Below are 16,768 nucleotides of genomic sequence, written 5' to 3'. Positions count from 1 at the left end.
CTTAGAAAAGAGGGTTCCCTTAACTGCTTAATCTGACTATCCCATTAGAGAGAGGATGGGAGAAGAATAGAGTAGGGATAAAGGCGAGAAAGAGAAACAGAGAGCGCGCGAGAGAGAGAGAAATAGGCTGGATTTTAGTGTCTGTAACTGTATACTGTAACTATTACTTGTACTTTGTAACTTGCTCTAATTTGTTATTCTGCTGAATCAGAGGGTTCTTATCTGTACGTTTTAGATCCCATCTTGCATTGGCAAGTACTATGACAGGAGAACTAATGTGAGTGTCATTCATAGTTAATCATATCAGAATAGCCATTGGGTACAGATGTCAATTCAACGTCAATTTAATGTTGGTTCAACATAACTTCCTTGAAATGACGTGGAAACAACGTTGATTCAACCAGTGTGTGCCCAGTGGGTAATCTCCTGCCTCCTTGACACCGCTCCCCACTCCCCCCTTGCCCTCGGTCTAAATGTAATGAAAAGAGAGGAAAAGGGAAAATTCTACTAAGAGCATTCATGCAGTAGCGCTCTCAAAATTACATTGTTAAATAAATGCCATTTTTAATACACTTCCTTCTAAATTAATATGACTTCTCCTCCAACAAACAAAAGCAATACTTTTTTTGTGACTAACTTTTTATTTAGTACTGTCATTTAAAAATAACTATAATTATAGCCGTGATGATGACTAATGTGTGCCTGTGCATGGTGTTTACATGTCCTTTCTGCATTTCACACGTATGAAATAGGAAATTAATAAGTGGAAGTGTTTGCTCCATCTGTGTGCCTGGGAGCAGGACAGCTGCTTTATCCTGTAGCCAAGCCTAAAACACATCATTATAGCGGCTGAGACTGCCTTTCTTCAGACTTCTCCTTAGCATGTGTTGTTGTGTGTGTACGTATATGCATGCCTGTGTGTCCAATTAGGGCTCTATTCAATCAGATCCGCATTAGCCGACATCCGCATAACGGTTGTTTTGACGGTGTTGGAGGTGGAACTGTGTTAAAGCTGTTAAATCCACAAGCAGCTCTTGTCATAATACCTAAAGCGGACATTAAGTCGCATTAAGAAAAACACCATTCAGCTTTGTTTACAAGTTTGAACACTGGAATGTGAGATGTAATCTACACCTTGATTAGGCTGACATGAAATCATTTTAATTTTGAACATTATTATTTCTATATAGCCTACACTTTCTTGCTCTGAACTTCTAACGCAAGTGGCTCAGGTGTGGCTTCCTGACAATGATCAAGTGGCTCAGGTGTGGCTTCCTGACAATGATCAAGTGGCTCAGGTGTGGCTTCCTGACAATGATCAAGAGCAGTTTCTCACCAATTTGACAGCTCCAACGCAGTTACACCTCCGACATCGCCAAAACATCAGCTATGTGGGTGTCGGCTATCGCCGGTTAACACTTGATCTGATTCAATCTAATGAATTGGGCTCCCGAGTGGCGCAGCGCTCTAAGGCACTGCATCTGAGTGCTTGAGGCGTCACTACAGACACCCTGGTTCAAATCCAGGCTGTATCACAAAGAGGCCATGACTGGGAGTCCCATCGGGCGGCGCACAATTGGCCCAGGGTCGTCTGGGTTTGGCCGGTGTAGGCTGTCATTGTAAATAAGAATTTGTTCTTAACTGACTTGTCTAGTGAAATAAAAAAACTCTAATGGTGTTCTATTGTGCAACATTGAACCTATAAGGTAGTTTAGAAAAATCGATCCGTCAATACTTTGGCTACGTCCTACAAGAGAATACAGAATCTTAGCTACATTGCTCTCTTTCTGTGTTCTCTACTTCTTTCTCTCTACAATTCTGAAAAGACTTGATAAATGATGATGAGGTGGAAGTCTATCAAGTACTTTCAGCCATTACTGTCCATGAGGGGAAGGATGTGAGGAACAGAGGTCTATTGAGGCATCTGGGACACCCTCTGTGTATTTGTGACTGTGGTACTGCTAACCCCAGGGGTACGGTCAGAGTTTCCTCTTTGTCCCTCTTTGTCATCTATTAACTGTCACACTTTCTTAATAGAGTCAATAGGCATATGATAGCAAGTGAAACATATGATAGCAATTGTTTTATTTTAAATGAAATATCTTTGGAATGTTCTCCTAACATTCACTAACATGTTGAGCACAACATCTGTAACTACCACAGCACATTCCCCAAAAGTTCACATTAGGATTCCAGGTAATGTAAATGCACAATATACAGTTAATGTTTTATCAGCAAACCAAAATTGGTCATGTGAAAGTTCCCAGAACATTCGTAAGGTCACAACAAATGTTCTCATAAAAGAAAAACTGTCCATTCGTGGTGATGATTATAGAATGTTTGTATAAAACATTGACCTGATGTTGCAAGAAAATGTGTTGAAAGTGTTATGAAATGGGATTTTGCAATTGAGAAAATGTTTTCTGATTTAGTTTGAAGTTTCTGAGTCTGTATTTAAGAAGCATATGAATACACAAGACTACAAGTTATTTAAAGGAAGCGAAATCCAACTAAAATCCCATTTCATAAGACTTTCAAAACGTGATGAAGAAAGAAAACCATCAATTACAGTGTTACAAGTACACAATATATGAAGAGGATGGGAACATTTTAATAACCCAGGAATTGAAGGAAAAAGGAAACCGCACACTGCTCTTGATAGTATCACTGATCTTTAATAAGCTTACGTATCCTCACAGCCTTCGTCAGGGCTTTTGTGAATTTTTAGATAAAAAAATAAATGTGCACCCTTATGTAGACCTAGCCCCACCCACATCCGTTCCACACATCGAAGGGGGATGGAGGCGAAGGAAAAACAAATAAGTGCTACCAAATTTAACAATATGCATTTCATAAATATTGCAAAAGTGTATAAATAAGACGTATGAAACACGTCTGTAAAACCACAATGAGGACATAGCAAGTTTTCATTAGTCATTGGGTACATTGTACGACAAACAGTCATCTTAAATAGGCACATATTTCATGTTCAAATTCACAACATAACATATATAGGCATTTCATCATTAAGTCATTTAGGAAATAATGTCTGGAGGGTGAAAATCCAAAAACATTCTCTTTTACTCAGAGTATTATGAATATCACCTCCCCTGTCTGATATCTTAACTTTCTCTATGCCACAAAATCTAAAAAGGTAGAAATGTCATGTTTTAGGTCTTTGAAATGTACTGCGACTGGATAATCCCTGTCGTTTCTCCTGATTGAACTTGTATGTTCACTAATTCTCTGTTTTGAGAGAACGAGAGGTTTAACCGACATAGCACAGCCCACATGGACATTTAATAATGTAAATAACATGGGTGGTGGAACACATAATAATGTCATTTATTTGGAACCGTTTTCCTGTGTGTGGGTGGCAGAAATATTCACACTTCATCATATTGTTGCACTGTGCGCATCCTCTGCATTTATAGCTACCATTTGGTAGAGGGCATAAAAGAGCCTGGCTGATTTTCTTTTGTGGCTGGCAGTTGGCGTGAACCAATTTATCACGTAAATTGCGACCTCTCCTTTAAACAATACGAGGTGGATATTTAAATTCAGCCGGCAAAACTGGGTCCGATGATAAAATATGCCAGTGTTTCTTGACCACACCTCCCACTTTTCGCGAGTTCGCGGGTCTTTTTTGTAGCAGTTCATCTCGTGTTTTTTCCAATGCCAAATTAAGAGCACCATCCACACATTGAGACGAATAGCCTCTTCTTAGAAACCTAATGAGCATCTCCGCTGCTTTTTCTAGATAATCCTCTGTGAAATGGCAAATACGGCGCAGTCTGAAAAATTGGCTTCTTGGAAGTCCTCTTTTTAATGGCTCAGGGTGGAAGCTGTCCCCCTGCAATAGAGTATTTCTGTCCATTTCTTTTCTATACAGAGTTGTAAACAGGGTTCCATTTGATTTCTCAATCCACATATCGAGGTAATGAACACGTTGAGTGTCACGTTCAATAGTGAATTTGAGATTGGGGTCAATGTCATTGAGATGTGCCATAAAATCTGACAGCTCTTGTTCAGTTCCTTCCCATATGCAAAAAATGTCGTCAATATATCGATACCACTTCAGAACTTTATTCAAAAATTGATTTTCCTTTTCATTATTAACAAAAGTTCTTCAAAAAGACCCACATAAAGGTTAGCATAGCTCGGAGCAAATGTGGAACCCATCGATGTTCCATTCGTTTGGAGGTAGTATTCATCATCAAACCTAAAATAGTTATACGTCAAAACATAATCAGCCAGCTCTAGAATGAAGTTTGTTGGTGGATATTCATTAGTATCTCTGTCTCCCAAATAGTGAGCTAGTGCTGCCCCCCCCCCCCCCCCACACACACACACACACACTTGGGGAATGCTGGTATATAGACTCTCGCCGTCTAATGTGACCAAAATACAGTCTTCTTTTAAACCTGTTATTGGTGAGATCTTGTTTATGAAGTCTACATAGTCTTTTACATATGATGGCAATGCTTGCACATGAGTTTTAATAAAAGAGTCTACAAAGTTCTATTCCTGCAACCACTGGCCTGCCTGGATAGTTGCCTTGTTGAGATAAGGTGGTTTAATAGGGCTTGCTCCAGATTAGAGCATATTTCCCTTTGGAACACCTGTGTGGGATCAACACTCAGTTTTCTATAGAAACATTCATTACTGAGTTGTCTCTGAATTTCTTCTTTATATTTTTCATAGTTTAAAACAACCACAGCACCCCCCTTGTCTGCAGATTTTATAACCAAAGATGAATCTTTCATTGATTCATTGAGTGCCTGTTCTTCTGTTCTAGTGAGATTCTTCTGAATGTGGTTTGTTTGTCTCGTATTTTTTTTTTTTTTTTTTTTTTTTTTTTTACCTTTATTTAACTAGGCAAGTCAGTTAAGAACAAATTCTTATTTTCAATGACGGCCTAGGAACAGTGGGTTAACTGCCTGTTCAGGGGCAGAACGACAGATTTGTACCTTGTCAGCTCGGGGATTTGAACTTGCAACCTTCCAGTTACTAGTCCAACGCTCTAACCACTAACCACTAGGCTATACTGACACGGCTTCTTGTTCGACTAACCTACAATAGGTATTAATCGAGTAGTTGTTAACCATGGGACAGAATTTGCTTTTGAAGAGGATATGAAGAGGATGGGAACATTTTAATGACCCAGAAATTATATTCTGTGTCCTGATTGATCATATCTGACTGAAAAAAGTGCACAAGGCCACAGCTTGGCGCAGAGGCTTAAAGAACAGATCAAATGTGTTCTAGGAAAATTCTAGCGACATCAGGTGAATGTTTTATACAAACACTCTATAATCATCACCCCAACTGGACAGTTTTTGTATTATGCGAACATTGGCCATGACCGAACAAATGTCCTGGGAACTTTTGGTTTGCTGTAGTCTCTGTATGTAAAATAATTGACTGATGTTTTAAAAACAAATTGCTGGGACAGTGGATTGGGAATGACATAATACAGATGTATGAAGTGAGAAACAAAGACATGTCACTCTCCCCAGCAGAGGCATTATGCATCCATTATTTTAGAGTTGGCACAAAGTACGTGAGGATGGGCGGGGGGGTGGTCATGAGGGAGGCAGTTAGAAACATTTACCATTTTTCATACACCTGAAACAGCTTTGTCTGTGATACTTTGCGGCACAAACAACAACATAGAGTTATACATGGAATAAATAAACATACAGTCAATAACACAATAGAAAAACATCTATATACAGTGTGTGCAAATGAGGTAAGATTAGGGAGGTAAGGCAATAAATAGGCCGTAGTGGCGAAGTAATTACAATTTTGCAATTAAACACTGGAGGGATAGATATGCAGAAGATGAAGGTTCAAGTAGAGATACTGGGGTGAAAAGGAGCAAAAAAAAGAAAATAATTATATGGGGATGAGGTAGTTGGATGGGCTACTTACAGATGGGCTATGTACAGGTGCAATGATCTGTGAGCTGCTAAGACAGCTGATGCTGAAAGTTAGTGAGGGAGATATGAGTCTCCAGCATCAGAGATTTTTGCAATTCCTTTCAGTCATTGGCAGCAGAGAACTGGAAGGAAAGGCGGCCAAAGGAGGAATTGGCTGTGGGGGTGACTAGTGAAATATACCTGCTGGAACGCGTGCTACGGGTGGGTGCTGCTATGGTGACCAGTGAGCTGAGATAAGGCGGGGCTTTACCTAGCAAAGACTAGGTAGGAGCAAAGACTAAGAGCCAGTGGGTTTGGCGACGAATATGAAGCGAGGGCCAGCCAACGAGAGCGTACAGGTTGCAGTGGTGGGTAGTATATGGGGCTTTGGTAACAAAATGGATGACACTGTGATAGATTTAATCCAATTTTCTGAGTAGAGTGTTGGAGTCTATTTTATAAATGACATCGCCGAAGTCAAGGATCGGTAGGATAGTCAGTTTTACGAGGGTATGTTTGGAAGCATGAGTGAAGGATGCTTTGTTGCAAATAGGAAGCAGATTCTAGGTTTCATTTTGGATTGGAGATGCTTAATGTGAGTTAATGTGAGAAAATGTGAAATTGCTACAGCAGGTGGCTAGTACTAAAGTAAAACAACAAAACATTTTCATTGTACAGTGGGGCAAAAAAGTATTTAATCAGCCACCAATTGTGCAAGTTCTCCCACTTCTCCCACGGTTGTTGGCCGGTTGGACGTTACAAAAATGATATTTAAAAAAAAAATTGAGTGCCCTTGTGCCCACTACGTGCATGATGCCTCTGCTCTCCAGCCAACTAATCCTTCTCTTTTCAAACATGTCATCGTCATTCTCCTCAATCCCTGTGCAAGTGTTATGTGACAGCAACAGCTGCCTCTCCTCTACTCTCATTTTTCCAATTAACACACTCACAACTCAACACAAATAGACTCAACCTGTTTAGACTGGTCAAATGAGCAATCACTTCCCAATAAATTAGTTAGGATACTTAAAACAAATACATGATTCGCCCATGCTATCCTCCCATCTGCTACTGTTTGTGACCATAATAGTATTGCAGAGTATAGACAGACTGGTCAAAAGCCCCATTTCAGTTACATTTAAGTTCCTGTAGGCCATACTGAGTGGAACCTCAGGACATACAATGGAGAAATATTGAAAATATGAGGTAGAGAGAGAGAGGAGAAGGGATGGTGTGGAGAAAGAATGTGTGATATAAAGAAAGGAAGAGAGATCCTGTATATGGTCCAGATGAGGTCTATCTGGACTATTATAGACCATCTCCTCCACCTCTCTACATCCCCTCTTTCCCTACATCTTCTCTCAGTGAAGGCTCAGGGGGCGACCGTGGCACACCGCAAGGGGAACCTGTGTTTCCTCTGGGCTGCTGGAGAAGTCAGCTGAAATCAGTTCACCATTAAAGTCCCCCTCCCATTACCTCACTGGGAACCTCCCTGGAGAGTTTTGTCTCAAGTTGGCATTTCCTTGGCCTCTGGCTGATTTTGATTGCATTATAGAGTATGTGTGTGCATTTGACTGCTGGTGTTTAGGATGAGAGTTCCCAATGTTCAAATTTTATTCTGACTCTAAACGAGGGGCTTTTTTCAAAGCTTTTTAGAGACTTTAGAAGCAGAGTGAAGGGTGAACCATGACATTAGATCTAAACCCGTCATTGCTTAACGTTTTTTATGAAGAGCATTAGATTGTATTACATGACCGCTTTAACGCTGTAAAAATAGGGTTGCATAATGTTTATGTAGGTGGTAAGCTGGACCAATCGATAGGAATACACAATTAAAACAAATTGTTCTATATAGTGCCAAATAAGGGTTCTTTGACTCATAACAATAGCAGTTCCATGTTTGGTGCTATATCGAATGCTTTTTTCTAATGTTCTATACAAAAACATGCTCATAAGGTTCTGAATGAAACCTTTATGGTGCTATAATTAACCATTTCCTGAGGTTCTATAAAGAACCATTAAAAAAAGGGTACATCACCAAAAAGGGTTCTGCTATCATTACCAAAAAGTGTTCTGCTATCATTACAACCCTTTTTGGTGCTACAGTATATAGAAACCTTTTTAATGTTTTTTTACAGAACATTTATCTTTACATAACATGGATCTTTCTCAATCTCAAAGGTTCTACAAATAACATTATGAAGAACACGTTTTGTTATTCTTGTTAGCCATATTATATTGTTACATTTCCATAGGAGTTATTATTGTGTTAATAGACAAGTTGAATCAAACTCTCTAACGGCTGGGGGTCCATGAGTAGAGAACTGAGAAACACTGATTTGGACAACAGTTCTCAATTTAGTCAAAATCTATTTTTGGAAAGAAATGCCTCCTGGAACATGTGAACTTTCATGTGCCTTAATTACAAACGTGTATGCCATCTGTAAATACAATTAAAATTGTTAAATTACAAGCCTAGTTGGTTTAGCCATGGAAAAAGTCAGCAACCATCCCACTAGCCATGATTGGCTGAGATAATGAGTGGGCTGGAAATGCCGAGAGATGAGTTCAGATTGGTCTGCCACTTTAGTCTATAATATGAGCTGGTCTGTATGTGTAGGTAATCCTTTCTAACGTGTATTTAAAAATATATATCACGTAGTAGAACTGCATAAGTGTTGCTGTCCACTTTCTGGAGAACAGAGTTTTGAAATCAGTGGAATTAGAGTATGATAGCTAAGGAGATGGAGAAAAGTCGGGCGTTTGATTGCAAATATGCAGAAGGAGTCGAAAAGAGAACAAACAGAAGGCTGTTGTATAAAACACCTGTCTCCGGATTACATCTTTAAACTAAGGGCAACCATGGCATCCGTGACATAGAGAGAGAGAGAAGCGTCCATCCAAGTATACGGGAAAGAAAGTCTAGCTAACTGCATTTTCAGATATTACACATTTCTAATTTTGTCAGAAAGTTGTTTCACTTCAAGTTAAAGTGTACTGTTAGCTAGGTAGCTAACGTTAGCTGGCTGGGTAGCTAGCTAACGTTACGTGTATGATCTGTGTAGTAATATTATTTTCATCTCAGAGCCATTTGCATTGCTATTTACAGCCTAATGTTAGCTAGCTAACATTGAACCTGGTTGGTTAGCTACCTGCAGATTCATGCAGGGTAGTAATGTTATGAGTTGGGATTATGGTTCATTGTTTAGCTAGCTAGCTACATGTCTAAACAAAAGACTCCACCATGAAAGTAACTATTTCAATAGAATGTTTATGATGTCACTGCGACAACTGTTGATAGACGTAGCTGGTAAATTCACTCTGGTTATCTACTCTGATTTCAGAGCACTCTCTTCTGAGTGTGCGAGAGCGCAGAATAACTGACAAATTTACGAACGCTCAGCAGCCATTGAAAATTACCGGTGTCAGTAAATGTTGGCAAAAAAGCATAATAATTTATTTTCAAGCAACAAAGTTGTAGTCACCAACACCAAGTTAGCTTGGGTGCTTGACTGCTGTTGTTAGGTCAAAACGCTACTCAACTCTACTACACTACGCTCGGATCAACCCTACGCTCCAAGAGCAAAACGCTCTGAATTTACGAACTGACAATCTGACAACGCTCTGAGTTTATGAACCTGCAGAGCACACTCTGGCACTTCAGATTAAATTTACGAACACACCAGTAGTATAAGCCAGCCTATAGTCTTGAAATCTTTGGTTGTTTAGTACATTTTATCAAAAGTGAGGTTACAAGTTTATCAACTTTCAAAGCAGAATTACTTTCACATAGTTTCTCAACTGTAGTGTATGATATACCATTTTCTAGCTCTGAGTCTCTACTTTTGTCCAATGTAAAAAAAACATAATTTCAAATTTTGCTACATAAAACTGAATCGAACCAGTCGGTCACATATCTTCTTGAGAATACAGGGGGTGCTGTTTTCGCATTAGCATAATTTCCTCTACAGATTATACTGCCTCTTATTCAATTATTGCTCTTACTATATGCATATAATTAATACCATTGGATAGAAAACAATCTATAGTTTCTAAAACCGTTTCAATTTTGTCTCTGAGTGAAACAGAAGTCATTTGACAGCACTTTCCCTGACCAAGAAGAAGAATGCAAGATGTGTATGCTCGCTTCAACGCTCTGCCTATATATGGTCACGCCACCTATGACCCGAAACACACTTCATTCGTCTTCCTCTGGGTGTCAAGAGGACGTCAGAGGAGAAATTTTTTGTTTATCTTGTACTGACGTGAAATAAGACCTATTTCTTTGGCGTGACCGACAACTTCCGGTTCTCTAAATCGCGCGATTTGGAGGTGCGATTGTCTACTGTTTTGCTGCCGTTACGGATGAAAACTATCTCCGTCTCGAAGTTTGTTTGATACATGTGACCATATCATCTTAATGTATGTTTTTTCAATATAGTTTAATCAGATTATTTGAATTTTTTCGGGAGTTTTGCCGTGTTCCGTTCTGTGAGTTTTTTTACTTTGGACAGAACCGTGCCAGTCGACCAGTACCTATGCTAAATGAAGAGGGAAAGTTGCCATTATGAATGGATTGAACGACTCATCAGGACTAAGGACACCTTGATCAACATTCTGATGAAAGATCAGCAATAGTAAGACCCAATTTACGATGTTATTTCATATATCTGTCGTGCATGTGAACTGGTCGGGGGCGCCCAGCTGGTTCTGGCTGGCGTGGCTATGCTAATTTAGCGCTACATTTTGTTTTCGCTATAAAACATTTAATAAATCTGAAATATTGTTTGGATTCACCAGATGTTGGGCTTTCAATATCTGTACGCTGTGTATTTTTTCTGAAATGTTTTAAGACAAGTAATTAGTTATATGACGTTGGTCTCTGTAATTGTTCTGGCTGCGTCGGCACTATTTCAGATTGCAGCTGCAATGTAGAACTGTGATTTATACCTGAAAAATGCACATTTTTAAAAAAAAAACTATGTTATACCATAAATATGTTATCAGACTGTCATCTTATGAAGTTGTTTCTTGGTTAGTGGCTATATATATTTTTATTTAGTCGAATTAGTGATAGCTACTGACGCAGGAAAAAACTGTTGGAGTAAAAAAATTGTGTCTTTTGCTAACGTGTTTAGCTAATAGATTTACATATTGTGTCTTCCCTGTAAAACATTATAAAAATCTGAAATGGTGGCTTTATTCACAGGATCTGTATCTTTCATTAGGTGTCTTGGACTTGTGATTTAATGATATTTAGATGCTACTATTTAATTGTGACGCTATGCTAGCGATGCTAATCAGTGTGGGGGGGGTGGGGGGTGCTCCCGGACCCGGGGTAGGTGCTCGGTAGAGGATATTACCTCAACTACCTCGACTAACCTGTATCCCCGCACATTGACTTGAAACCGGTACCCCCTGTATATAACCACGTTATTGTTATTTTATTGTGTTACTTTTTTACTTTAGTTTATTCATAAAAAAATAAAATCTTACTTACTTACTTAAAAAAACCTCTGCATTGTTGGTTAACCTCTTTGGGCTGCAGGGGGAGTATTGAGTAGCCTGGATAAAAGGTGCCCATTTCAAACGGCCTCGTACTCAATTGTTGCTCGTACAATATGCATATTATTATTACTATTCGATAGAAAACACTCTCTAGTTTCTAAAACCGTTTGAATTATATCTGTGAGTAAAACAGAACTCATTTTGCAGCAAACTTCCCGACAGGAAGTGGAAAATCTGAAATCGATGCTCTGTTCTAGGGCCTGCCAATAAATGTGCTTGATATTTATTAGTATACATGCACTTCATACGTCTTCCACTAGATGTCAACAGGCAGTGAGAGAAGACATGGAGTGTATAACTTGATCTGGGGTCGAATAAAACTCTTTGTATGACGTGTCACCAGTTTCCTGTTTTCTGGAGCGTGCGAGAAGGGACCTGGTATTGCCTTCTGAAAAGCTGTCGTTATAGACGACTAATATCTCCGACTAATATCTTTGATTTTATTTGATACATGTGACAATATCATCGTAAAGTATGTTTTTTCAATATAGTTTTATTAGATTATTGAATTTTTTTCGGGACGTTAGGTTCTAAAACCAAACAACGATTGTTCTGGACAAAGGACCCCTTGTACAACATTCTGATGGAAGATCATCAAAAGTAGGACCCATTTTATGATGTTATTTCATATATCTGTCGTACATGTGTACTAGTAGTTTGCGGCCAGGTTTTGGGCACGCTATCGCCATAACGTAAACTGCATATCGTAATGAAGTTATTTTTAGAATTCTAACACGGCGATTGCATTAAGAACTAGTGTATCTATCATTTCCTATACAACATGTATTTTTTAGTAATGTTTATGAATAGTTATTTGGTCAGAATAGTTGGAGTGTCATAAAAATATCCGCACATTCTGGGAAAAATATGCTACGTTAGCACAATGTATAACCACTGATTTCAGCTCTAAATATGCACATTTTCGAACAAAACATAAGTGTATGTATAACCTGATGTTATAGGACTGTCATCTGATGAAGGTTTATGAAGGTTAGTGAAAATTAATATATTTTGCTGGTTTGTTACGATTGCTAACTTTTGCTGCTGGGGAATGGCTTGTGTTTCTGGCTATTGTAGTAAGCTAACATAATGCTATATTGTGTTTTCGCTGTAAAACACTTAAGAAATCGGAAATATTGGCTGGAATCACAAGATGCCTGTCTTTCATTTGCTGTACACCATGTATTTTTCAGAAATGTTTTATGATGAGTATTTAGGTATTTGACGTTGGTGTCTGTAATTACTCTGGCTGCTCCGGTGCTATTTCTGACGGTAGCTGTGATGGTAGCTGCAATGTAAAACTGATTTATAGCTCAAATATGCACATTTTTCGAACAAAACATAGATTTATTGAATAACATGTTATAAGACTGTCATCTGATGAAGTTGTTTCTTGGTTAGTTTGGTTGGTTCTTGGTTAGTTAGGTTGGCTTTGTGCATGCTACCTGTGCTTCGAAAAATGTCTGTCCTTTTTTGTATTTGGTGGTGAGCTAACATAAATATATGTGGTGTTTTCGCTGTAAAACATTTTAAAAATCGGACATGTTGGCTGGATTCACAAGATGTTTATCTTTCATATGCTGTATTGGACTTGTTAATGTGTGAAAGTTAAATATTTCTAAAAAATATATTTTGAATTTCGCGCCCTGCACTTGAAGTGGCTGTTGTCATATTGTGCCCGGCTTCGGGCTTGCAGCCCAAAAAAGTAAAAAGTTAATGGGATCGGTGTCCCTATACCGGGACGGTTGTTGATAACATGCGCTAATGTGACTAGAATGACGTTGCAAGTAACAGCCAACTTTCCAGGACATAGACATGTCTTATATGGGCAGAAAGCTTAAATTCTTGTTAATCTAACGGAAGTGTCCAATTTTTAGTAGCTTTTAAATACCATGCTATTGTTTGAGGAGAGTGCACAACAACAAAACACTTATCACACAACTGTTTTGATACATTCACATCTGAAGGTAAATAATGTACTTGCATTCAGTAATCTTGCTCTGATTTGTCATCATGAGGGTCCCAGAGATAAAATGTAGCATAGTTTTGTTTGATAAAATCCATTTTTATATTAAAATGTACGAACTGGGTTCTACAGTTTGAACCCCTGCTGTGTCTGTCTGCTGTGAATTTTTTTTTTTTAAAGGGTCCGCCCATTTAAGGGCTTGCAAGTAAGCATTTCACGGTAAGGTTCACACGTGTTGTATTCTGCGCATTTGACAAATAACATTTGATGTGATTTGATTTAATTGAAGCTCAGAGGCCTGGTCAGAGTATTTGAGTTCAGAACAGTAGCTAGTGGCTGCTGGCCCGGTGATGTGAAGGTGTCAGTCACTAAGCTAAGGCATGGATCCACTCACTGTGATGCAGTAGGACATGGCGGATGCCTGTATATCAGTGAACACCTCCCATCACTTTCACTTCTTTACCATGACAATGACGTAACCCTGGAAATGTCAGGTTGAACGACAGCTTCATTATCCTGCATTGGTGGCAAATTCATTTTGCAGCAGAAACACCCTGTCTGTCCATATGCATATATTTTTTGGCACATCTATTTCACATTGGTGTCATCAGAACACATGGGTGAAAGGTGACATTTCAGTATGTGACAGTAGGCTGTCTATCATTTTACTGCCACATAGGATATAGGTGCATTGTCACACATAAATGCTGGTATTATTAATCATGAAAAGGACGTTGGGTTTCTTAGTAAGTGCACTTCTCACTAGGCCATTAAAGGTTTGATACGCAGTAGGTGACATGTATTTGTATTTATTATGGATCCCCATAAGCTGCTGCCAAGGCAATACATTCACAGATTTCACAACACACTGTGTGCCCTCAGGCCCCTACTCCACCACTACCACATATCTACAGAACAAAATCTATGTGTACATGTGTGTATAGTGCGTATGTTATTTTGTGTGTGTGTGTGTGTGTGTATGTGTCTGTTCCTATGTTTGTGTTGCTTCACAGTCCCGGCTGTTCCATAAGATGTATTTATATCTGTTTTTTAAATCTAATTTTACTACTTGCATCAGTTACTTGATGTGGAATAGAGTTCCATGTAGTCATGACTCTATGCAGTACTGTGAGCCTCCCATAGTCTGTTCTGGACTTGGGGACTGTGAAGAGACCTCTTGTGGCATGTCTTCTGGGGTATGCATGTGTCATGCCCTGATCTGTTTCACCTGTCTTTGTGATTGTCTCCACTCACCTCCAGGTGTCTCCTGTTTTCCCCATTAGTGTATTTATCCCTGTGTTTCCCATCTCTCTGTGCAAGTTCGTCTTGTTTTGCGAAGTCAACCAGCGTTTCTCCTAGCTCCTATTTTTCTCAGTCTCTGTTTTTTCCTATCCATCCTGGTTTTGACCCTTACCTGTCCTGACGCCGAATCCGCCTGCCTGACCACTCTGCCTGTTCTGAACTCTTGCCTGTCCCCGAACTGCCTTTTGCCTACCCCTTTTGGTATAATAAATATCGGAGCTCAACCATCTGCCTCCTGTGTCTGCATTTGGGTCTTGCTTTGTGCCCTTATAGTATGGGTGTCTGAGCTGTGTGCCATTAGTTCAAACAGACAATTCGGTGCAACCTCTCATAAATACAAGTAATGATCAAGTCAATCTCTCCTCTGCTTTGAGCCAGGAGAGATTGACATGCATATTATTAATATTATCTCTCTGTGTACATGGGGACAGTAGCCATAAAAACCTGAACATTCCCTTTCTGTTCTTTAGTTCCCTGTAATGGAATTAAGGTCGAACCACCCTGGCCAGACATATGCCATATGTGATCATATCACTTTATGGCTAATTCCATGTGAACCCACCTTTAGGCCTATAGACAGTCTCGTTGCAGGCACAGACAGTACCGTCACATTGTGCATAATGATTTAGAACACTAGGTTCTGATCTTTCCATGCAAAAATATATTTATGTTCCTAATATTTGCATGTTATTAGTAGTATTGGATAGAAAACACTCTAAAGTTTCTAAAACTGTTTGAATTATGTCTGTGAGATTAACAGAACTCATATTGGCAGGCAAAATCCTGAGTTGAAATCAAAACAGGAAGTCAGAAATCTGAGCTTGTCTGTATTCACCAGAGTCCCTTAAGAAATCCACTTGAGTTATGAATGATGTTGCACTGCCTAGGGGTTCCACTAGATGTCAACAATCAATAGAAATTCCAATTAGACTTCTATGATGTTGTGGGAGAGAATGAGAGCAGAATCAGTTAGGTGTCCATCAAGCAGCCATTTCCTGATCATGCCTTCTCTTCATGCAAGACACTGACGTTCCATTGCTCACGCAGACAAGAACGAATACTCCAGTTGGAACTTTAGTGAAGCTATATGTTAAAAACATCCTAATGATTGATTCAGTACTTAGTTTGAAATGTTTCTTCGACCGGTAATATCACTTTTTGAAGTTTTTGTCCGATATAACGCTGACCAGAATTAGCGTTTGGATATGTAAACCAGACGCGCTAATAAAAGAAGGTATTTGGACATATATAATGGATTTTTTCGAACAAAACAAACATTTATTGTGGACCTGGGATTCCTGGTGTGCTTTCTGATCTAGATCATCAAAGGTAATGGAATATTTATCATGTATTTTATTGTTTATAGTGACGCCATCTTTGCAGCTGTGGTATGCTGTTTTTGAGTGCCATCTCAGATTATAGCGTGCATTTCTTTTTCCGTAAAGTTTTTTTGAAATCTGACATAGCGGTTGCATTAAGGAGAGGTATATCTATAATTCAATGTGTATAACTTGTATTATCATCTATATTTATGATGAGTATTTCTGTTGAAACGATGGGCTATGCAAAGTCACTTGATGTTTTTGCATTTAGTGAATCTTGTAGCCTCAATGTAAACTCAGATTTTTTTATATAAATATGAATTTAATCAAACAAAACATGCATGTATTGTGTAACATGAAGTCCTATGAGTGTCATCTGATGAAAATAATCGAAGGTTAGTGATTCATTTTATCTCTATTCTGGTTTTTGTGAAGCTACCTTCAGCTGGAAAAAATGGCTGTGATTATTGTGGTTTTGTGGTGACCTAACATAATCGTTTGTAGTGCTTTCACTGAAAAGCCTTTTTGAAATCAGACACTTTGGTGGGATTAACAACAAGATTACCTTTAAAATGGTATAAAACACATGAATGTCTGAGGAATTTTAATTATGAGATTTCTGGTTTTTGAATTTGGCGCCCTGCACATGGACTGGCTGTTGTCATATCGGTCCCGTTACCGGGACTGCA

General features: G+C 38.9%; 2 protein-coding genes across 3 annotated transcripts in view; one reads left to right on the top strand and one right to left on the bottom strand.

Annotated features, from left to right (window-relative positions):
- LOC129862964 (microtubule-actin cross-linking factor 1, isoforms 6/7-like) overlaps positions 1-16,768 on the top strand; it is a 68,152-nt gene that overhangs the window by 939 nt on the left and 50,445 nt on the right. The window contains exon 3 of the mRNA XM_055935061.1: positions 7,287-7,354. Coding sequence (XP_055791036.1) covers positions 7,287-7,354 — 68 coding nt within the window. The remainder of the gene's footprint in view (positions 1-7,286; positions 7,355-16,768) is intronic.
- LOC129862269 (excitatory amino acid transporter 2-like) overlaps positions 1-16,768 on the bottom strand; it is a 72,244-nt gene that overhangs the window by 19,839 nt on the left and 35,637 nt on the right. The gene's annotated exons all lie outside the window — the stretch shown is intronic.

This window comes from Salvelinus fontinalis, chromosome 9 (genome assembly GCF_029448725.1).
Source record: "Salvelinus fontinalis isolate EN_2023a chromosome 9, ASM2944872v1, whole genome shotgun sequence".
NCBI lineage: Eukaryota > Metazoa > Chordata > Actinopteri > Salmoniformes > Salmonidae > Salvelinus > Salvelinus fontinalis.
The sequence above is the reverse complement of the archived record's forward strand: the minus strand, read 5'-3'. Positions and strand labels throughout refer to the sequence as shown.